Consider the following 21,707-nt stretch of genomic DNA (forward strand, 5'->3'; position numbering starts at 1 on the left):
AATGAAATCATAATTATCCAAACACAAAACATCGATGTACTTATTAAATCAAGTGGTTAAAAAGGGTCCTTACTGCAAAATCCTCCCTCCACTGGTGGGCTGCTTGAACTTTCTCAGCTTCCAAAGCCAGGCGCTGGAAAGAAAATAAGAAATCTTAGAATTCAAATGACCACATGAATACATAATTGTTATATAGTGCTTGGGTTTTCAAATCAATTATTAAGACACATAAAAAAGAAGAGATTCCTTATTTGTGATTCATAAATTCTAAATCATTTAATACTTTAATTTACTGAAGTTGATACATATATATTTACTCTTCAGTAATATAAATAGCGTAGTATTCTTGAATACCATTAAGTTTACTACCTCTGCCATCACTGGCAGTAGTGTCCACTTCCAGTGCTTTCTATCAATGACTAACATTTCATTTGTTTTTTTTAAAAAAAGCTTTGATCACTATATTAACCCTAGTAGAATATTGCTTTTCATAAATACCCTTCTAGCATATATTTCTATACAACTGGAAATGAAATAACAATGAGAATCAATAAATATGTGCTAAGTGCTGTATAGGCACCTTCTTAATAGCATTTTTAGTTTTTTACCAAAAGCCACAAAAATGTAATAATTTTCTCCTTGCTAAAGTACATTCTTATGAGTTTATTCAAATATCCATGAGTAACAAACAATCATAATCCACACATCTGAAAAGGCTTTATTTCCCCTTCACTCTTATATGCCAAAGTCGTCGGAGAATTCTAGCCTGACCTATTTTCCTTTAGCACTTTTAAAATGTTATTCCGTTAGGTTCAGCTGGAGATGAAATGCCTATTGTCAGCCTGCTAATGACTTTTTGTGGATAAATTCTTTTTTTTCCCCCTTGTCTAATACTTTTTAGAGTTTTCTCTTTGTATTTTCCAGTGTTATTATCATATTCTCCGTGTGCTAAACTTTCACAAGACACAGTAACATTTAGTGATTAAGAACAGATTTGAAACCTGACTGCCTGGGTTTAAATACCAACCCTGCTGCATACCAGCTGTGCAAACTTCGGAGAAGTTAAGTCTCTCCTCCCCTTTTCTAATAGGAAAAATGTCAAAATCTGCCTCATGGGTTGTTGAAAGGATTAAATGAGATACTATATATAAAGTGCTTAGAACAGTGCCTGGCAGACAGTAAGCAAATATACATGTCAGCTATCTAACTATGAAGGACAATTAAGATTCCATTTGTACACTGTGTCCCTTGAGTACTGAGTTCACCTGTAGCCTGCCTCCCACACAGCTAGGAGACAGGCAAAATGGGACAAGTATATCAGTAAATATAATAAATGTATTAAACTCATTTATTAGGAGATAGAAATGATCAGGTTAGGTTTTAGAAAGTATAATCTCATAGTGGTTTGTTGATTCACATTTTTGATCTTTCACTATGAACTATACTTCAGTGTGTGCTCTTGATGTGGAAGTCTTGCCCACACTGGGGAATGGAAACATCCCTTTCGACTAGTTTTATATTAGTGTATTGGCTTTTATTCCCTCTTCTTTAATATTATAATCATTTTTCTAAACTCTTACATAGGTATTACCAATGACTAGAAAATACTGCCTAGTGGGAAATCTCAAGTTAAGAACCCCTAAACTAAATCAATTTAAAGGAAAAATTCTCCAGTGTGCTTAAATGACAATGGTTTCAGTTTATCAACTACTAGACAGCAAGGGAACATAAAAGAAGCTAGTAAATGTAAGATATTGTAGCAGGGAGAGTAACCCAGAAAAGGTTCTCTATCCCTACAAGGTCAAAAACCTAAACAGAGAAAAACCAAGGGAAAAATGTATACATCTCAGTAATATTTATCACAATATTTTTGGAAACTCAAATTCTGTGTGAAAATGTTGCAAAAAAGTGAATAAAATGGCAAAACAAATGGAAATGGAAGCCATTTCTTTATAGGAAAACTTTAGTAGGGAAGATAGAAAAAGAAAAGACAGATGAGAAAATAACACAAAGGCATATTCTTGACAAAATTCAGAACATAAGTCTTCCCTCATTTTTAACAGGCCACATAAGAACAACTAAATTGTTCATATGTATGGGGCCAATAATAAAATTAAGTATTTTGTGAATTTAAACAAAATACTGGGTAAAATATAAATAAGTTAAATATTTTTTTAGATTAAGAAATATTAGAACTCTAAAATTTATTGAAGAGGGATATTAACATGTTTTCCTCACGAGACACACAGAAGGAGGCTGCCACCCAACAAACAAAACACATTGGGGGGCATTCACCCACAATGCCATACGTGGTTTGCAAGACACCAGCTCTAACTCAACCATGCTGTTCTCTACTCTGGAGAGCAGGAGAAGGTATAACTTAATGATCTGACTCAGAATCACATGGCTTATAATATGAACTTAATCCATGTTTAATAAGCCAGAGTGACAGTGATCATCACAGTTAATTATTTCTAGAAAAAAAAAGTTAAAGAGGGATGAACAATGGTCACAAACTATCAGACAATTCTCCTAGGGGGAGGAGAGTCCAAATCATCTTTATTTCTAATATATATAAACACTAATTTTATCAAGTAAATGATATTTATTGCAAGATTCTGAGATAGTTTTAGAAACCTAAAGACCTGTAGTTATGTATAAGAAAAAAAAAGTGTATTTTAAAAGGTTAGTTTACAGCTGGAAAGTTGCTAAATATTATATATCCCCAGCTTGGAAATCCAGGGATACATAATCATGAAAAGGCACTACTATTATCTTCTTTTTTCATGAAGAAATTAGTAAATTTTTTTTTTTTTTTATCTAGCAGATTTCACGACAAACCAAAATAGAGAACTTTAGAGACTTAGCCTACCTCGGGAAGTGATACAAATAGTTGCTGATGGTGCTTTTTTCTTGTGGCAAAAGACCAGCTAGTCATGACTCATAGAAAACTGACATGTCTTCTGGACACTGCAAGTCCCTAATTAACTTCTATTCTAGTCAAGTGATATTTTATTTTTAAAGCCAATGACCTACCGTTAAATGCCACAGGCAAATTGTGTTAAGACTGATAAAATTCCTACCTAATAAAATGTGAATATTTGCTCAGTAGGACATCCCTGTTTCCATAGTTAGCTATAGATATATAAAAATAGACCCATAGCAATAACCTACTTCAGAAAAAGAATCTTTTCTCATTTAATTCATAGTACAGTTTAATATAGTATCAAACATTAAAACCAGGCAGAGAATCAGATAGAAACAAAAAACCCAGTTCAGCATAAATACCTACAAGAGAAAATTGAAAATTCTGCTCATATTAAGGTAAGTGAGAAAGTTTCATTAAACGGCTTTATTATAAATGAAACAGCACATGTATATATGAAAATCCTTTGGGGATGGAATGATAAGTATATATACAATGTCATAAAGGTAATAATAATATGTACATCCCTACCTACCTACTGGTTTGAGCATTTAAAATAAAAACTCATTTTAAAGACTTTTAAGGACTCACAAGTTTAACGAAATGGACTTGAACATAAGCCTTCCTACTCCAAAGCTTATTCTTATTCCACAAGACCAATCTTTAGTTCCCACTAAACCCATCAAAGTGTTAACATCACTTGGCATTCATAGAATACATGAAGACATAGTAGTATCAAAATAAAAAACACTGGTAGAAAACTATTTCAGATTAATGGAAAATTTCCCAGTAATTTTTAGAATTTTCTAAAGGCAAATTCTAAAAACAGCACAACATGTCATATGTCAATTTGGAAACTATCTTTATATAAGTCTTGCCCTCAAATCCTGAGAGAATGCTGCTATTCAGAGAAAAAGCTCTTGATATGCAGTGATCTGCAAGGAAAAAAAGAAAAACAAAAAAGAAAGAAATAGATAATGGGAGAGGTTTTATCAGATCAGAGAAAGATCAGCTCCCTTGAAGGCCTATTCATTCTCAACCTTCACCTTTTTGTCATCTTTATCTCTTCCACTAGCATTGCATCTGGCAAGTGATATGAAAGTTTAATAAAAGCAGTATAACTGTACAGTATAAAAAGAAATAATTCTATCATTTTCCTTAACAATACTTAAATGTATTTTTTTCTTGGAAATAAGAGTATTTTCCAAAACTGTAAATAACTTGCTTCCTAGACCGTATGTTTATTGCAGATGAAAGATAAAGTTCTCTGAAACATTTAATTACAAAGAATTTTCTTTTGATAGTTTTGAAAGTAAATCTTCAGGGATCATATGACAGTTCCATTAGACTCCAACAATGTTGGCACTTATATTAATAATATCAAGAATTGAAATATCATTCAAAGAAACATCTCTAATTCAAAACAATTTCTTTGGCTAGTGTCTGTCAAGATTTTTCAGACTTACCAGTAAAATATGTGTGTGTTATATGATTAATGTTCAAATAGCTAACACCCAATAAGGATGAACAAATTATTGTATTATGTCTCTGTTGACAAGTTTTCCCTAACCTCATCAAATGCTCTTAACATACCAAAATAATCAGGATAATCATGTGAATGGTCTAACAATATCTATTGAAAATAGCAAACTTACGTCAAAGAACAGACTTCTATGTTCTGAAGAAAAGTGTACAGGTGCCATGAATAACTTTGGAGCTATAGCTAAAATAAGCATGCGCTTTTGAATCAGACACCTCTGGTTTACAATTTTGGTGCTGCTATTCACTAACTATAGGATGTAGGCAATGGACTTAACATTTTTCAGCATTTAACAATAATATTTATTTGATATATTTTCTATTGGTATGCTCAAAACCATATATCAAAGTTTTACTTCCATGTGAATCTACAAACACAAATACCTAGAACAGAATATGTTAAAACTGTACTCACTGATGACCACTTCAATAGGTACATAAGTGAGTGAAATGAATGAAAACATCTTAATGGCCCCTAAATTTTCACTGTATTTTGCTCTGCAAGAAAGCTCTTATCTATGGAACTATAGGGTGGGCCAAAAGCAAATGCAATTTAGGGAATATAGCAGTTTAATACAGTAGTCAATAAAATGAGTTCTTCAGTTTATTTCATTTTATTTTTACTACAAATAAAATGAGAAAGGAAAGGAGATCATTATGTTCTGCTTTCTCACCTTATTTCCTGAAATACTAAAAAAAAAAAAAAGATTGAGGTGTCACATTTCTTTTGCATTTCTTAAGGTGATAGAAAGCTTGAAGACCTCAATAGAAAAGATAACATCATAACCCCATGAATATTTAGTATAATGTTCCATCTAAAAGGTAAAAATACTCTTTTCTTTCTAATAACTTTCACCAAATAATGGGAAACAATGCAAAATGTTCACTTAAATTCACATAAAACAACGTATAAACAATGTTTCTTTAAATTCATATAAATATATATACCCAGCAGAATTCTACCAAAGCCTTCTAACAACTTGTTATATCCTAGTGAACAAGGAGTTTAGTATAAAAATCTTCACGTGTAGAGAAATTGTTTTATACTTTTTTAAAAATCACACCTGCTATACTTATGTATTGTTTAAAACGTTTTTATAAAGGAACATTATTGGTACTTTGAAAAAGATCTATTGGCTAAAGAAGCCAGGCCAGAAGCTGGGATTTGAGAAAAGTTATAAAAATTGAATAGGCTAAGTAGGATGAGTTTTACCTTTGCCATGTTTTGACACCTGATGACTGTGATCGCTATAGGTAAATATACATCCTGACTGGGAGGAGAAGAATTACAGTGTGCATTTGCTCTTATTCAACAGACATTTACTTAGCACTTGCTACGTAGAAGTGTTTAGGAAAAACTACAGGACTCAGTTCCTGCTTCTAAAGGGAACTGCCACACATTCATATACCATATATCATATCCTATATAACATACACTCTCACACACACTTAACATCATAGGATCAGTGTTCGACAGATGCTTTCTTAACGGTTACAATATACATTTGTTCGTTTTAGTTTAGTTACAGTGGAATCAGTGACATGGTGAATAAATTTTTTAAAATATTGCTTTTATCAAGAGTGGCAATGTCTCAAAAATAAAGAACAGGAAGGATTCTAAAAAGAATGAGTACTGCTAGCCAATGACAAGTTTTAGCCTTAGGTCTTTTTATTTGTTTGGTTTGGGAGGAGATTAAAAGCACTGAAAAGTAGAGAAACAAACAATCTGGAATTCATCACCCAGAATTCACTTTTATCTTTAATTAAAATTGTCTTTATAACTTTTAAAGTGAAAAATAAAATGGTACAAATAACCTTGAAGTTCACCTTATTCATCCCTTGACCAATTTCCCTACCCACAGCAATCACTATAAATGAATTTGTCTGTATCCTCCGGCATTGTGTGGCACGCTTTTTTTTAAATTATGTGAACGTTTTCTGATACTGATGTTGTTGATTCTTCTTTCTAATAGGCTGCATGCAGGTTGAATACTGAAGAGAAACTGCACCGGCTTCATGGGGGGAATGATTTGTCTAAAGTGAAACCTATCACACTTGCAAGTGATGGTTTAGATTGGACAAGAGATTTGGTTAATGTCAATGAGTTTCGAGAAATGGTTTGCTGGTGGTTTTGGAAAGTAAAGATAATGCACGGAGGAGGGAAGAACCCTCAGGGAAACAAAGCTGGAACCATCTCTAAGCCCCCTTTTCAGCACCAAAAGCCTATGCATTTATTGCATCCTTATCGTCAGAACACAGAACAGGCTTTATTTGTAAACATAGTCCTACCTGTTCCATCTCTCCATCAAGAGACCATCATTCTGTTCTCATAGGCACTTCTTATGCAGTTTGAAAGATGCTAAATCAACACTTAAGCAAGGCAACTTATCCAAAGACATGACAATCCCCTTTCAATATGGTTCTATGGTTTAGCAAGCCCACTCTTACACAGATGACTAAATTCTGTTTTTATGTTTTACTTATGCTTGCCTAAAGCATACTTTTGCAGACTTTCTGCTTTTAATGACATGAAACATGAGCACATAATTATAATCTTTCTTTTCTTCAAATCATTTTCACTTTTCTAGCAGGGTAGTCCCAAATTGATTCCAAGACAAAGAAAACGTGTTTTTTAAAAAATAAAATCCAATTTTAATTTAGAAAAATATATTCCAATGACTTGAGGAATTCTACCAAACTCGGAAAAATAACTTAGCATCAGTTCATCTCCTTGAGTTTATGGAGGGGTTAAAAAAAAGGACTTTGCCTTTTTGAGCATTGCTTCTCAAGTGAAACAGAAAAGACTACATAACATATAACTTTTAATACATATTTTGATTAAAATTATTTGTAGACTGACCAAGTAGAAATAAAGTATGTAATCTTGCTATTTATGTCTACTCAAATATTTTAACACTTCTGTATGTACTGGAACCGTGACATAAGAAGAGGATTATCAAGATTAATAGCAAAACATCAATTTTTGACTATATTAAGCAAATCATATAGAAATCTTATACTGTACTCATAAGGTACAATGTAAGGTTACAGATTATTTCTTTTAGATGGCCTATCATTTTCCTACAATTGATTTCATTCCAGGTTATATGAAATAAAAATTTTATAATACAAATACTATTCTTCTTTCTAGTGTAAGATTTAAGGGCGTATAATATATGCAAAACATATAAATAAAAGTTGCTGAAATCAAGCCAGTCATCATTTATTCCCCTATTTGTGGCCCAGTGAAAATTAAATCTTTTGGAACATGGCTTCTGGATCTTGTTGTACAGATTTCAGCCTGGATCTGCCATATTCAGGAAATGCTTTTGAAATTAACCACAAAGCTTCAAGTCTAATATTCAGAGATGTAATTAGCTCCAAATAAATTGGCAGACTCTTGGAATACGTAAGCCAGGTAAAGGAGATGTCATCTGGTAAGAACAGCAAAACCCCTCTTATCAGTAGTGAAAGTAAATTAATACACAACTCGCAATTATCACTGCCTTTTTCTTGGCTCTACAGGACCAACACTAAACTAAAAGACTGTTGAACTGAATATAATTTCTACATCAGCTCTACACTTTGACACCTGAGAAGAATCACCAGCTAAGCCTGTTCAAATCACCTGGACCACATACAAACCCACTCAACCCCATGACCATCCAAAGATTCTGATTCTATACTTGGTATCATTCCTAGAAATCTACATGCTTAATATAATACACCTTTTCCATGAACTAAACTTTGAAAACACTCCTCTAGAGGGTAAGATTTTTAGCTATATTAGACATATGGATTTAATTACTCTTTGAAAAACACCGTTCAAAATAGAAGCACAATTTGAAAGATGGAAACAAAAATAACCCACTAGTGCCCTATCCTTACACTAGCCTGACTCTCATCACATAATTTATCTCTCTCCATCTTCTTCTGTTTTTTTCTCTTCCTTCCTGCTCCCTCATTGCCTTTTCCCTCTCCTCTCTCTCTCTCACACACACTTTCAATAAACTACTAAATGCGGGTTCATTAGGCACAGGACACAGTTCTTTCATGTCTGTACATATCCAGTAGTTCACACAATGTGTGGCAGAGAGCTGACGCTCAATTGCTGTGTGTAGAAATGTATAAGTAATCATTTTCAAACCCTGTCAAGGTTTTATCTCAGTTGTATCAAGATTTATAACTAGGTTCACTTACATTATCACCATTCATTATCGTGGTACTTTGAGAGGCCACAAAACTTGTTCCCACATGACAAGCATATTCCTGAATCAATACATCACTACCTAATTCTTAAAAATGGCTGGATTAATTCATCACCACCTGATCCTTAAAATTTAGTAGAATTTAGCTGTGAATGTGATAGGGATCCAGACTAATCCACGTAATTCCACTCTGGGATTCTAGAACTAATCTATCGATATAATCAGTTGCCTTATTCTTTAAATGTCGAATACCAATGCAGATTCAGAAATCCAAGAAACGACATCCACAATGGCCACCCGGGTCCATTTTGGCTGCCTGAACCAGAGTTCCTCCATTCTGATTCTTAAATGATTTTAATGATGTCATCACTCTTCCCTCTGAATTAATCCTACAACCAGTCACCATTTGGGAGACAATTCTCCATGGGTCTCTCATGTTTCTGCACCACATGTGAACAGAGGCAGGGACAGCCTCTGCTCTGGATTACTTTCTCAAGAATGTTTGTGTGTCTCCCTGCAGGGCAGAGGACAGATTTATTTGTTGCTCAGGAAAATAAAAATAATCCTGTGGCGTAAAATTTAGGCAGGCTTGCTGGTAGGCGCCCTTTACAAGAGTGGGGTTTCCCAAGTTCAGGGTTCAGTGTTCCTCAGCTGTGACACAAGCTCATGTCATAGGCACTGTCCACCTGGGCTACTCAGTATGGCCCCCTAGACTTGATGGTCAGGAGTTACCCATGGGAACACAAAGCCCATGCTGCCTCCTGTGTGGGGACATATAAATCCATTGTGTGCAACTCAGGGAGGCTCCTGAACCAGTGATGGTGGTTGACTAGCTTGTTAGCTTGCACGAAGGGTAAAATCTCAGATCCTTCCCACTACTTGATATACCATATCTGGTTGAGCCTGCTTCCATAAAAATGTTCACTGGTCCATCTCCATATCTTCAAACTTTCACCATCAAATAACTGATGTAATCTTTATTTTGTCTTCAGTTCTTTCCTGAGCCTGCATTTTGCACCCTTCTCAAAGTGTGTCTAGACCAGCAGGGGCAGCATCACCTGGGAAAAGGTTAGACACCCATATTCTTAGATCCCATCCCAGACCTACCGAATAGAAGCTCTGGGGGTGGGTCCTATCAATCTATGTTTTAACAAGACCTTCCTGGGATTCTAATATGAACTAAAGTTTGAGAAGCACTGTTCTAAAATAAAAATGCATAGCATTGTTCAAGTAGAACAATGCTATTACCTTAACAGCAAGCTCTTGAAGCTGTGGGAGATAAAATGAGAACAAACTATTTGTCCTAAAGCCCTCTTTTTGAAAAAACAAACCTTGTAAATCAGACATACTGGAGATGATTCAGAAGTCTAAATATTCCCTTGTATATATGTGCCACATCTTCTTTATGCACAATATATCTGTATCTTTAGCCATGGTCTAAAATTACCTTCTCTTACAATTTTTTTCTTTGAAATATATTATTGAAACACACTGCCTTAATCTGCCTTAATTTATGGTCTTTACGGTTCTCTCCTTCCTTCCTCCCCTTCTTCCTTCCCTTCTTTCTTGTATACAGGTTACTAAGTGGGTTAAACTTGCTTAGTTCTTATAAGCCCACTACTCACAATTTGCAGGTACCTTTATAGGCTTCAGGCTTCATTTTGTTTTTCATATGTTGGTTGGCAAATACAGCATAAAGCACAAAAGTATATGCAAGTTAGAAAGGGAGAAATTGCTTTACTTATAAGAAAGTGATCAAATTTTGTAGGAAGCAGGTAATATAAAAAAAACTGGTGAAGTATGCAACCACTTTTAAAAAGAAGGAAAAAGATGTGTTAAGACCATTTTTCACTGTCAGATGCTCTGCGTGAGGCTCTGCCTTCCTGTAAATCTAGGAATGCAGCAAAGTTCACATGAGTTTTACTAGTCTATGAAAAGAGTAAAAATACTATTTAATTGAACATGATGCAAATTGACATAATTAATAAAAAAAGATGTAGTACAATAGATGAGAAGTACCTTTGAAATTATTTTTTTGCTAACCTTTTGTTTTTAAGAAAAAACAGAAGGTGAGACCAAAAGCTTCAACTCTCTTAAAAGACCATAACTAGACACAGGAATAGAAATAAATACATCTGGTCACAGAACGTATATTTGTAATTTATCTTTAGTTTCATGTATGCATACCTATGATTTTACATATGTAGTAATAAACTGAGAACAAGTGAAAAAAATATTATCAGGAAGGGCAGATTAAAAAAATCTACCAAATTTATTTTGATAACCTAAAGTGAAAACTAACTTAAGAGGTTTATCCTGTCAGTAAAGGATCATTTTTTTATATATAACTTATCCTTCAGCATATAATAATCACTAAAGTGTTTATCACCATATTTCCCTTGTCATAATTCAAGAGTTTTAAAACAGCCTGAATTATTAACCCTCCAAATCAACTCACAGACAGACAGACATCCATTACCTTCCACTGCCCTGAATACTCTTTGAGCAGATAATTTAAGAGGGTAGTTACAACACATTATTAAGTACTGGTAAGGGCTTCCCTGGTGGTGCAGTGGTTGAGAATCTGCCTGCCAGTTCAGGGGACATGGGTTCGAGCCCTGGTCTGGGAAGATCCCACATGCCGCGGAGCAACTAGGCCTGTGAGCCACAACTACAGAGCCTGCGCGTCTGGAGCCTGTGCTCCGCAACAAGAGAGGCCGCGATAAGTGAGAGGCCTGCACACCGTGATGAAGAGTGGCCCCGCTTGCCGCAACTAGAGAAAGCCCTCGCACAGAAACGAAGACCCAACACAGCAAAAATAAATAAATAAATTTAAAGTACTGGTACATGCATTAACTTCCTAGTATTACATAGTAACTAAAGTTATTACATAAAGTATTCAGCTCTTCTGAATTTAATTTTGAAGTTAGCTCTTATTTTTAGTTAAAATTTTGTGCAGGGCTTGTTCAACAATTCTGGAAACCATAAAAGATGTACTGACTTTGAAAATAGGGGAGAATTTATTTAATTTCTCTACGCTTCTGTTTCTTCATCTGTAAAACAGAGATAATAATACCTTTTCACAGAATTGTTTAGGGATTAAATGTGTTTATTTGCTAAATAAACACAGCAGTGACATCTTCGTCAACATTAGCTTTTAGGAATTAAGAAGGGGAAAAAGGAGTTCTTTCACTTTATTGAAGGTATAATCAAACAGCTATCAATATATGTCACTATGGTCTAAGTAAATTGCAGTGTGTCCAAGGTCCTGTCAGATTACAGCTGCTTGAGCCACCCTCCATCCTTTTAATTTTACAATAACCATTTTGCATCTCCAGCTCCCCTCCAACCACCCTCCCTTTGATTCTTATTCTATCAAAGGAGATTTGTTTCCTTTACCTCGGGCTACCCTCTGACTGGCTGTAAACTATTTATCATTCCTGCCATGTTATCTTCATTTCTTTTTAGTTTAAAATAATTTACCTTTGAGTTTCGTTAACTCTTCACAGGCTGTCAATCTGGTGAGTGGGTTGTTGGCTCAGAAAAAAAAAAAAACCTAATTTTACACGGTAGGCAAATTTTCTATTTTGCTAATGTTGCTATGGAAATACTCCTTTTATTTTCTGTTTTTGCTAATACATTGGGGGTGAATGTATCACATTCTGTGGTAGACAAAAGTGTGTACTGTGTGCTCCTCCCCCACTTGTATAATTTCTCCTCCAAGGATTTGGAAAATCACTATGATGTGTAAATCAGTCGAATTGGCAAAATATGCAATTTACTAGGTTTTTCCAAATATCAGAAACGTCATCCACTACTAGTCTGCAGAAGACATGCCATTCCTGTTCCTCCCTTTGACAGAGAAGGTGTTTTTTATTTTTTTATTCATTTTCTTTATTTTATCTTTTACTTTTTGGCTGTGCCACACAGCTTGTGGGATCTCAGTTCCCCGATCAGGGACTGAACCCAGGCCACGACAGTGAAAGCACTGATATTCAGTATTTTTTGGCTTTTACTTTTAACTTGAGTAATATTATTATTTCTCCTTACCCTCAAGTAAGTTTTAACAATTTGAGTAAAAAGCTTCCAGTAAATAATATCAAATTTCTCTTAATAATGCTCATACTATTATCCTATAACTTGCTGCTCATATTTCTTAGATATAAACTTCTAAGAAGTGATAAAATTTTAAACCCTTGGCTCTCAGGTGGAAAGTTCCAGAAGGCTTTTTTTTTTCCTTTTTAAGAAGATTAAAATTGTACATTCATTATACAAGGCACATGATGTTATTAAGAATAATGATGGTTAAAACGTGTGTAGCGCTTCACAATTTATGGAATTTCTTTTACAGATGGCACCTCTGTTGACCATCATAATGAGATAAAAAATAAGAAGGGCTGACATCATTTAGGTATTTATTCTTTGCCAAGCACCTTACAGGAATTATGCCATCTGTCTTTCTTACAAACTTTGTAGATACACCTTTTACAGAGGAGTAGACACACTTCGAAGAGCCAGTAATGTAGGGTAACTTAAACAGCTCTGAGGTCTGCTTGCTCATCTACACATGGAATTAATGATAGTATGTACAATGCTTGTAGGATGGGATAATTCCTATAAAGTGCTTAGCAAAGAGACAATGGTGGAGGAGCTGGAATTTGAATAAGGCTACCTATTCCAGAGCCCTGCCCCTAGCCTACCTTTTAAAAGAAGTTATACAACTTGCCCTCAATATCACATAAGTAGAAGACAAACTGTGAACAAGAAGTAATTTCTTCTCATTCCATATTCAGTAGAGAGGAGCTCAGGTATGCATGTATCAAACAACCAATGAAGCACTTTAAAAAACTCACCCTCAGCATTTGATGTCTTGCTCATTTTCTAATTAGCAGAATTCTTTCACATCTGATTATTTTTCTGTCCCCACCCCACTGCACTCCACTGCTTTGCCACAGCATTTCTAGGCTAACACAATAGGTGAAATGAGATAAAGTTGCAGAGCTAAAAATTAGATAAGAGTTATCCACCCTGATAACTCAAAAGTGGCAATGTCACTATCAATAAGAATGAATATCAAGAATGGAAGAAACGATCAGTTCAAAAACAAACAAACAAAAAATGCATTGTGGAGGTAAGTTTCCCTCCTCACAAACTCCATTAACTCAATCCTTCAAGAGAGATCTATGATACCTAATGATTAAAAAGGCAAGTGAAGGGGAAGAATGGTGCCTAGTTCGGACACACAGACTGTACCTACTCTGTCCAAGTTTGAAACAGCAGATGAAATGTTCCTGCAGAGATTTATTTACCCAACGTATCTAGGAGCTTTCAATATACCTCCAGTTGTGCTTATCCCAGCCCCCAAGGACTCGTGAATAAAATGCTAAAAATTATTTTACCAAAATCTCTGTAAGGGATTAATGGCCCAAAGTGCAACTTTGATGTGTGTTACAGAGCGAAGTGAAGTGAAGGGTGCAGGGTGTTACTGTCATTCGTGTTACTGTGGTGTGACCAAGCCAGCAGGCTCCAAAATGCCTCAGCCTGACAGAGATGGAGGGTTATTGCCATATGCAGAGACAGTCTCAAAGAAATATGATTGGGCAACTATGCATTTAAAAGCTTATCACACTCTTTTTTTATCTCTAGGTTGTGTACCATGTTGGGGAACATGTTAAAGCAAAGGGAAGAGAATGGAAGACTCCTTGAAAAGTGATCTAATAGCGATCATAATAGCTAACGAGTATATATCCATATATGATAATATGATGCATCCACGAAAGATGCATGATGGCTTTAGACACAGATCTGAATTCTAACTGCGGCTCTCCCACTTATTATGTATAATCTTTAAACCCCAGTTTCTTCTCGTATAAAAAGAAGATGATGATCTCAAATATGCTCACAAGTTTACGGTGAAAATTTAATGTCACAATAGACATAAACCATCTAAGACTTAATCATATCTCTAAAGTTGTCTTTTCCTGCCATCACCCTTGATCCACTTTTAAGGTCACAAATGATAATAAATGATTTTATAAAATCCAAGAATCTATACGTCACACATATCTACTTTTAAATAAACATCAGTAATATAAAATGTGGCATAGTGAAAAAATGATTTGGTGAATACTGAAAAATACGAGCCTATTTTCAACTGAATGCACATGAAATCTACGTTTCTACTTTCAATCAATCTCACAGGTTGAAGGGAAGCACCATAATACTCCATAAAACGAGTACATTCCGAAAGGATTAGTCATCTGAAAGTAAAAACTGTATAGAAAATTATTAAATTGGAACCCTTTCAAGTATCATAGAATCTTGAAATGATCTAGCCTACAGAATATTAACAATGGAAATAAGGACAATGTACAATAGAATTTATTAAGCCAGCAATATCTGTAGATGAGAATCATTTCAATTAAAACATCAGAAAAGGTCAAAAGATCATCTACACATAAATAGGTAAACATAACAAGAAATAAAGATAGTAATAGTCAAGATTTCTGAGGAAATTGCTAATAGCCACGAACAAATTAAAAATGATTTAATTAATCAAATCAATCAACGTGTATTTGTAATCACTTCCTTTCTATCTAAAGAGCTTGATTTTAGGAGCTACGAAGAATGCTGTGATAAGCTGAGAGCTAAACTTCATGCTCAGATCATAGCACATCATAATATACCTGGGGAAAAGATCACAAAGAGAAAGAAACATAAAATAGACCAAAAGTATACTAAGAAAATATTAGTTTCGATTAGGTGGATTTGTGAAAAAGGTAGGAAGCAGAACAAGAATTTAGCAGACAGGGAGAAAATGAAATCTGGTGGGTAAGACAGCAAAAACCAAAACAATACAGTGCTCATAGTTAAGGAATAGTTTACTTGTTTGGCTTGTTGTATGTCAAATAAAGTAATGGAGCATAAATTTGTCTAGGAAAATAAGGTAATATGTTGTTGAAAGCATCACTGTAGGAAATTGGTACGATGTGTACCTTCTAAATAACCAGTAAAGAAAATTAGGTTTTTAAGAATCCACCAACTTGAACACTATGAAAGGAGTATTTGGGCTACAGTGTTCTGGTCTTATGTAATGCATAAGAACAGTATTAATGGGATTATTTAATGGGTAAGCACAGTAATACAGACTGCTGACTGGGAATCCAGAAAGATGTAGAAGGCTGCATGTGTCCCTGAATTTTTCCCTGCTTGGCCAATAGTGCTCTAAAGTTTCTCCATACAAGATTTACTCATTTGGCCTAAACCTGTATTACTTATTCCAAAAGTGCTCCTACACTGAAATATCCATAGGAATAGTCGTCATGAGTTTTCTTAGCATGGAATTACTGTGACTTCATTTATTATATTGTTTTAGAGATGGGAGACAAACAGGATACCAGAAAATGTGAAATTTCACAAGAATTTACAAGCAAAGACGAATAAAAGCATTACTTTAGACTAAGAGGTACCACCTGATTATGGCATGTCCAGGGAAAGGTTCAGAGCAGTAGATCCTGGAGAGAAATGAAAGAGCAGAGAAGAACTTGATTTTTACAAAATGGGATACAGGAGGGACAAGAACACACACAGAAAAGGTTTCATTCACAGAGTTGTTATTCAGTGAGTTGCTGGAAATACATAGATGAGAAAAAGAGTCATAGCTGCATTAGGGCTACTCAAAGGGATAGATGTGATTTTGCTTTAGAAAGAATTTAAATTATCTTTTGAAAATCATGAATGAATTAAAAGTTTACAGTAAATAAATGGAAATGATGGGAGCCGCAAACTTTATTTCAAAGATAAGCAATTTGAAATGAGTGTATGGTTTGAAATTATTAGCTAAACCTGCCTTGCCTTGAAAAAAATTCCCTGTTATAGAATTTGTAATCAAACAGTGGAGGGTCCAATTACTGGAAACTGCCATTTTTGGACTCCTGACTGAATGATTTTTAAGTCATAGAAGCAAAATTTTATAACTAAAAGTAACAATCCTAAAAGCAAAAATAATATTGCTATTCACATCCACAGAAAGAATTGTCTCCACAGTTAAGACTGTATTGCTCTTGTTCTATGCATGGAGAATTCAGTTTATCAATTAGTTTTTCTTTATCCTGAATGCAAGCCAATGTTTAATTGCTTCATATCCATAACTGTATTAACCTTGAATAAATTGTTTTAAATAAAAAAACTTGTTCTATGACACAAAGGAGATTAATTACTAAAAGACAACAGCAATCCTTTCCTATCAATCAAACAGGCAGAAAAGCATGGCCACCTAGTGAGGGTTCAGCTTCATTAACTTTCCTCAAATCTCATTTGTAATATAAAAGACCACAATATATTCAATTCCCAGAAAGATAAATTTAATCAACCCAATAGTGTGTGGATTTGTTTATACCACCATTACTCATTATCTAACTGCAATCTCATGCCCTCTTCAAATTGTAATATCATCTTATTAAATATTCTCTGCTAGTACTTTGGACTGTTTGCAACTGAAAAAAGGATTCCTCCAATATCCTTAAACGCATCACTGAGTCCTCTTGGCATTATGATAAAAAATCAAGTCATAAAATCTTATGTTGTGAGTCCCTCCCATCAGGAAATTCCAAAAGCCTATTAGACAGCCTCCTCCACCAGAGGGCAGACAGCAGAAGCAAGAAGAATGACAATCCTGCAGCCTGTGGAACAAAAACCACATTCACAGAAAGATAGACAAGATGAAAATGCACAGGGCTTTATACCAGATAAAGGAACAAGATAAAACCCCAGAAAAACAACTAAATGAAACAGACATAGGCAATCTTCCAGAAAAAGAATTCAGAATAATGATAGTGAAGATGATCCAGGACCTTGGAAAAACAATGGAGGCAAAGATCGAGAAGATGCAAGAAATGTTTAACAAAGATCTAGAAGAATTAAAGAACAAACAGAGATGAACAGTACAATAACTGAAATGAAAAATGGACTAGAAGGAATCAATAGCAGAAGAACTGTGGCAGAAGAATGGATAAGTGACCTGGAGGACAGAAAGGTGGAATTCACTGCTGCAGAACAGAATAAAGAAAAAAGAATGAAAAGAAATGAAGACAGCCTAACATTAAATGCAACAACATTTGGATTATAGGGGTCCCAGAAGGAGAAGAGAGAGAGAACGGACCCGAGAAAATATTTGAAGAGATCAGAGTTGAAAATTTCCCTAACATGGGAAAGGAAATAGCCACTCAAGTCCAGGAGGCGCAGAGAGTCCCATACAGGATAAACTCAAGGAGAAACATGCCGAGACACACAGTAATCAAATTGGCAAAAATTAAAGACAAAGAAAAATTATTGAAAGCAGCAAGGGAAAAACAACAAATAAAATACAAGGGAACTCCCATAAGGTTAACAGCTGATTACTCAGCAGAAACTCTACAAGCCAGAATGGGGTGGCATGATATACTTAAAGTGGTGAAAGGGAAGAACCTACAACCAAGACTACTCTGCCTGGCAAGCATCTCATTCAGATTCCACGGAGAAATCAAAAGCTTTACAGACAAGCAAAAGTGAAAAGAATTCAGCACAACCAAACCAGCTCTACAACAAATGCTAAAGGAATTTCTCTAAGTGGGAAACACAAGAGAAGAAAAGGACCTACAAAAACAAGCCCAAAACAATTAAGAACATGGTCATAGGAACATACATATCCATAATTACCTGAAACGTGAACGTATTAAATGCTCCAACCAAAAGACACAGGCTTGCTGAATGGATAAAAAAACAACACCCATATATATACTGTCTACAAGAGACCCACTACAGACTTAGGGACACATATATACCGAAAATGAGGGGATGGAAAAAGATATTCCATGCAAATGGAAATCAAAAGAAAGCTGGAGTAGCAGTACTCATGTCAGATAAAATAGACTTTAAAATGAAGACTGTTACAAGAGACAAGCAAGGACACTACATAATCATCAAGGGATCAATCCAAAAAGAAGATATAACAATTATAAATATATATGCACCCAACATAGGAGCACCTCAATACATAACGCAACTGCTAAACAGCTCTAAAAGAGGAAATCAACAGTAACACAATAATAGTGGGGGACTTTAACACTTCACTTACACCAATGGACAGATCAGCCAAACAGAAAATTAATAAGGAAACACAAGCTTTAATGACACAATAGACCAGATAGATTTAATTGATATTTATAGGACATTCCATCAAAAAACAGCAGATTATACTTTCTTCTCAAGTGCGCACGGAACATTCTCCAGATATGATAGATCATATCTTGGGTCACAAATCAAGCCTCAGTAAATTTAAGAAAATTGAAATCATATCAAGCATCTTTTCTGACCACAGCGCTATGAGATTAGAAATGAATTACAGGGGAAAAAATGTAAAAAACACAAACACATGGAGGCTAAACAATACCTTGTTAAATAACCAAGAGATCATGGAATAAATCAAAGAGGAAATCAAAAAATACCTAGAGACAAATGACAATGAAAACACGACAATCCAAAGCCTATGGTATGCAGCAAAAGCAGTTCTAAGAGGGAAGTTTATAGCTATACAAGCCTACCTCAAGAAACAAGAAAAATCTCAAATAAACAATCTAACCTTACAACTAAAGGAACTAGAGAAAGAAGAACAAACAAAACCCAAAGTTAGCAAAAGGAAAGAAATCATCAAGATCAGAGCAGAGATAAATGAAATAGAAAAAAAAAACCAATAGCAAAGATCAATACAACTAAAAGCTGGTTCTTTGAGAAGAAAAACAAAATTGATAAACCATTAGCCAGACTCATTAAGAAAAAGAGGGAGAGGACTCACATCCATAAAATTAGAAATGAAACAGGAGAAGTTACGACACTGCAGAAATACAAAGCATCCTAAGAGAGTACTACAAGCAACTCTATGCCTATAAAATGGACAACCTGGAATAAATGGACAAATTCTTAGAAAGGTATAACCTTCCAAGGCTGAACCAGGAAGAAATAGAAAATATGAACAGACCAATCACAAGTAATGAAATTGAAACTGTGATTTAAAATCTTCCAACAAAGAAAAGTCCACGACCAGATGGCTTCACAGGTGAATTCTATCAAACATTTAGAAAAGAGCTAACACCCATCCTTCTCAAACTCTTCCAAAAAATTGCAGAGGAAGGAACACTCCCAAACTCATTCTACGAGGCCACCATCACCCTGCTACCAAAACCAGACAAAGATACTACAAAAAAAGAAAATTACAGACCAATATCACTGATGAATATAGATGCAAAAATCTTCAACAAAATACTAGCAAACAGAATCCAACAACACATTAAAAGGATCATACACCATGATCAAGTGGGATTTATCCCAGAGATGCAAGGATTCTTCAATATACACAAATCAATGTGATACACCATATTAACAAATTGAAGAATAAAAACCATATGATCATCTCAATAGATGCAGAAAAAACTTTTGACAAAATTCAACACCCATTTATGATAAAAACTCTCTAGAAAGTGGGCACAGAGGGAACTACCTCAACATAATAAAGGCCACAATATATGACAAACCCAGAGCAAACATCATTCTCAATGGTGAAACACTGAAAGCATTACCTCTAAGATCAGGAACGAGACAAGGATGTCCACTCTCACCACTGTTACTCAACACAGTTTTGGAAGTCCTAGCCATGGCCATCAGAGAAGAAAAAGAAATAAAAGGAATACAAATTGGAAAAGAAGAAGTAAAACTGTCACTGTCTGCAGATGACATGATACTATACATAGAGAATCCTAAAGATGCCACCAGAAAACTACTAGAGCTAATCAACGAATTTGGTAAGGTTGTGGGATACAAAATTAATGCACAGAAATCTCTTACATTCCTATACACTAATGATGAACAATCTGAAAGAGAAATTAAGTCAACACTCCCATTTACCACTGCAACAAAAAGAATAAAATACCTAGGGATAAACCTACCTAGGGAAACAAAAGACCTGCATGCAGAAAACTATAAGACACTGATGAAAGAAATTAAAGATACCAAGAGATGGAGAGATATACCATGTTCTTGGATTAGAAGAATAAACACTGTGAAAATGACTATACTACGCAAAGCAATCTACAGATTCAATGCAATCCCTATTAAATTACCAATGGCATTTTTTACAGAACTAGAACAAAAAAATCTTAAAATTTGTATGGAGACACAAAAGTCCCCAAATAGCCAAAGCAGTCTTGAGGGAAAAAAACGGAGCTGTAGGAATAAGACTTGCTGACTTCAGACTATACTACAAAGCTACAGTAATCAAAACAATATGGTAGTGGCACAAAAACAGATATATAGATCAATGGAACACGATAGATACCCCAGAGATAAACCCATGCACCTATGGTCAACTAATCTATGGCAAAGGAGGCAAGGATATGCAGCGGAGAAAAGACAGTCTCTTCAATAAGTGGTGCTGGGAAAACTGGACAGCTACATGTAAAAGAATGAAATTAGAACACTCCCTAACACCATACACAAAAATAAACTCAAAATGGATTAGAGACCTAATGTACGACTGGGCACTATAAATCTCTCAAGAGGAAAACATAGGAAGAACACTCTGACATAAATTACAGCAAGATATTTTTTGATCCATCTCCTACAGTAACGGAAATAAAAAAAAAAATAAACAAATGGGACCTAATGAAACTTAAAAGCTTTTGCACAGCAAAGGAAAACATAAACAAGATGAAAAGACAACCCTCACAATGGGAGAGAATATTTGCAAACGAATCAACAGACAAAGGATTAATCTTCAAAATATATAAACAGCTCATGCAGCTCAATAAAATAAACAACCCAATCCAAAAATGGGCAGAAGACCTAAATAGACATTTCTCCAAAGACGACATACAGATGGCCAAGAGGAACATGAAAAGCTGCTCAACATCACTAACTGTTATAGAAATGCAAATCAAAACTACAATGACATATCACCTCACACCAGTTAGAATAGGCAACATCAGAAAATCTACAAACAACGA

The 21,707-nt window shown here is 34.9% G+C and overlaps 1 protein-coding gene across 5 annotated transcripts in view; it reads right to left on the bottom strand.

The window, feature by feature from the left end:
* Positions 1–21,707, bottom strand: part of CACNA2D1 (calcium voltage-gated channel auxiliary subunit alpha2delta 1) — a 513,328-nt gene that overhangs the window by 245,734 nt on the left and 245,887 nt on the right. For 4 of the 5 annotated variants that reach the window (XM_073809606.1, XM_019940505.3, XM_073809605.1 and 1 more), the window contains one exon: positions 74–133. The exons of the other annotated variant lie outside the window; for it this stretch is intronic. In XM_073809606.1, coding sequence (XP_073665707.1) covers positions 74–133 — 60 coding nt within the window. The remainder of the gene's footprint in view (positions 1–73; positions 134–21,707) is intronic. 5 annotated transcript variants of the gene reach the window in all.

The sequence above is a fragment of the Tursiops truncatus genome, chromosome 9 (genome assembly GCF_011762595.2).
Source record: "Tursiops truncatus isolate mTurTru1 chromosome 9, mTurTru1.mat.Y, whole genome shotgun sequence".
Classification (NCBI taxonomy): Eukaryota; Metazoa; Chordata; class Mammalia; order Artiodactyla; family Delphinidae; genus Tursiops; species Tursiops truncatus.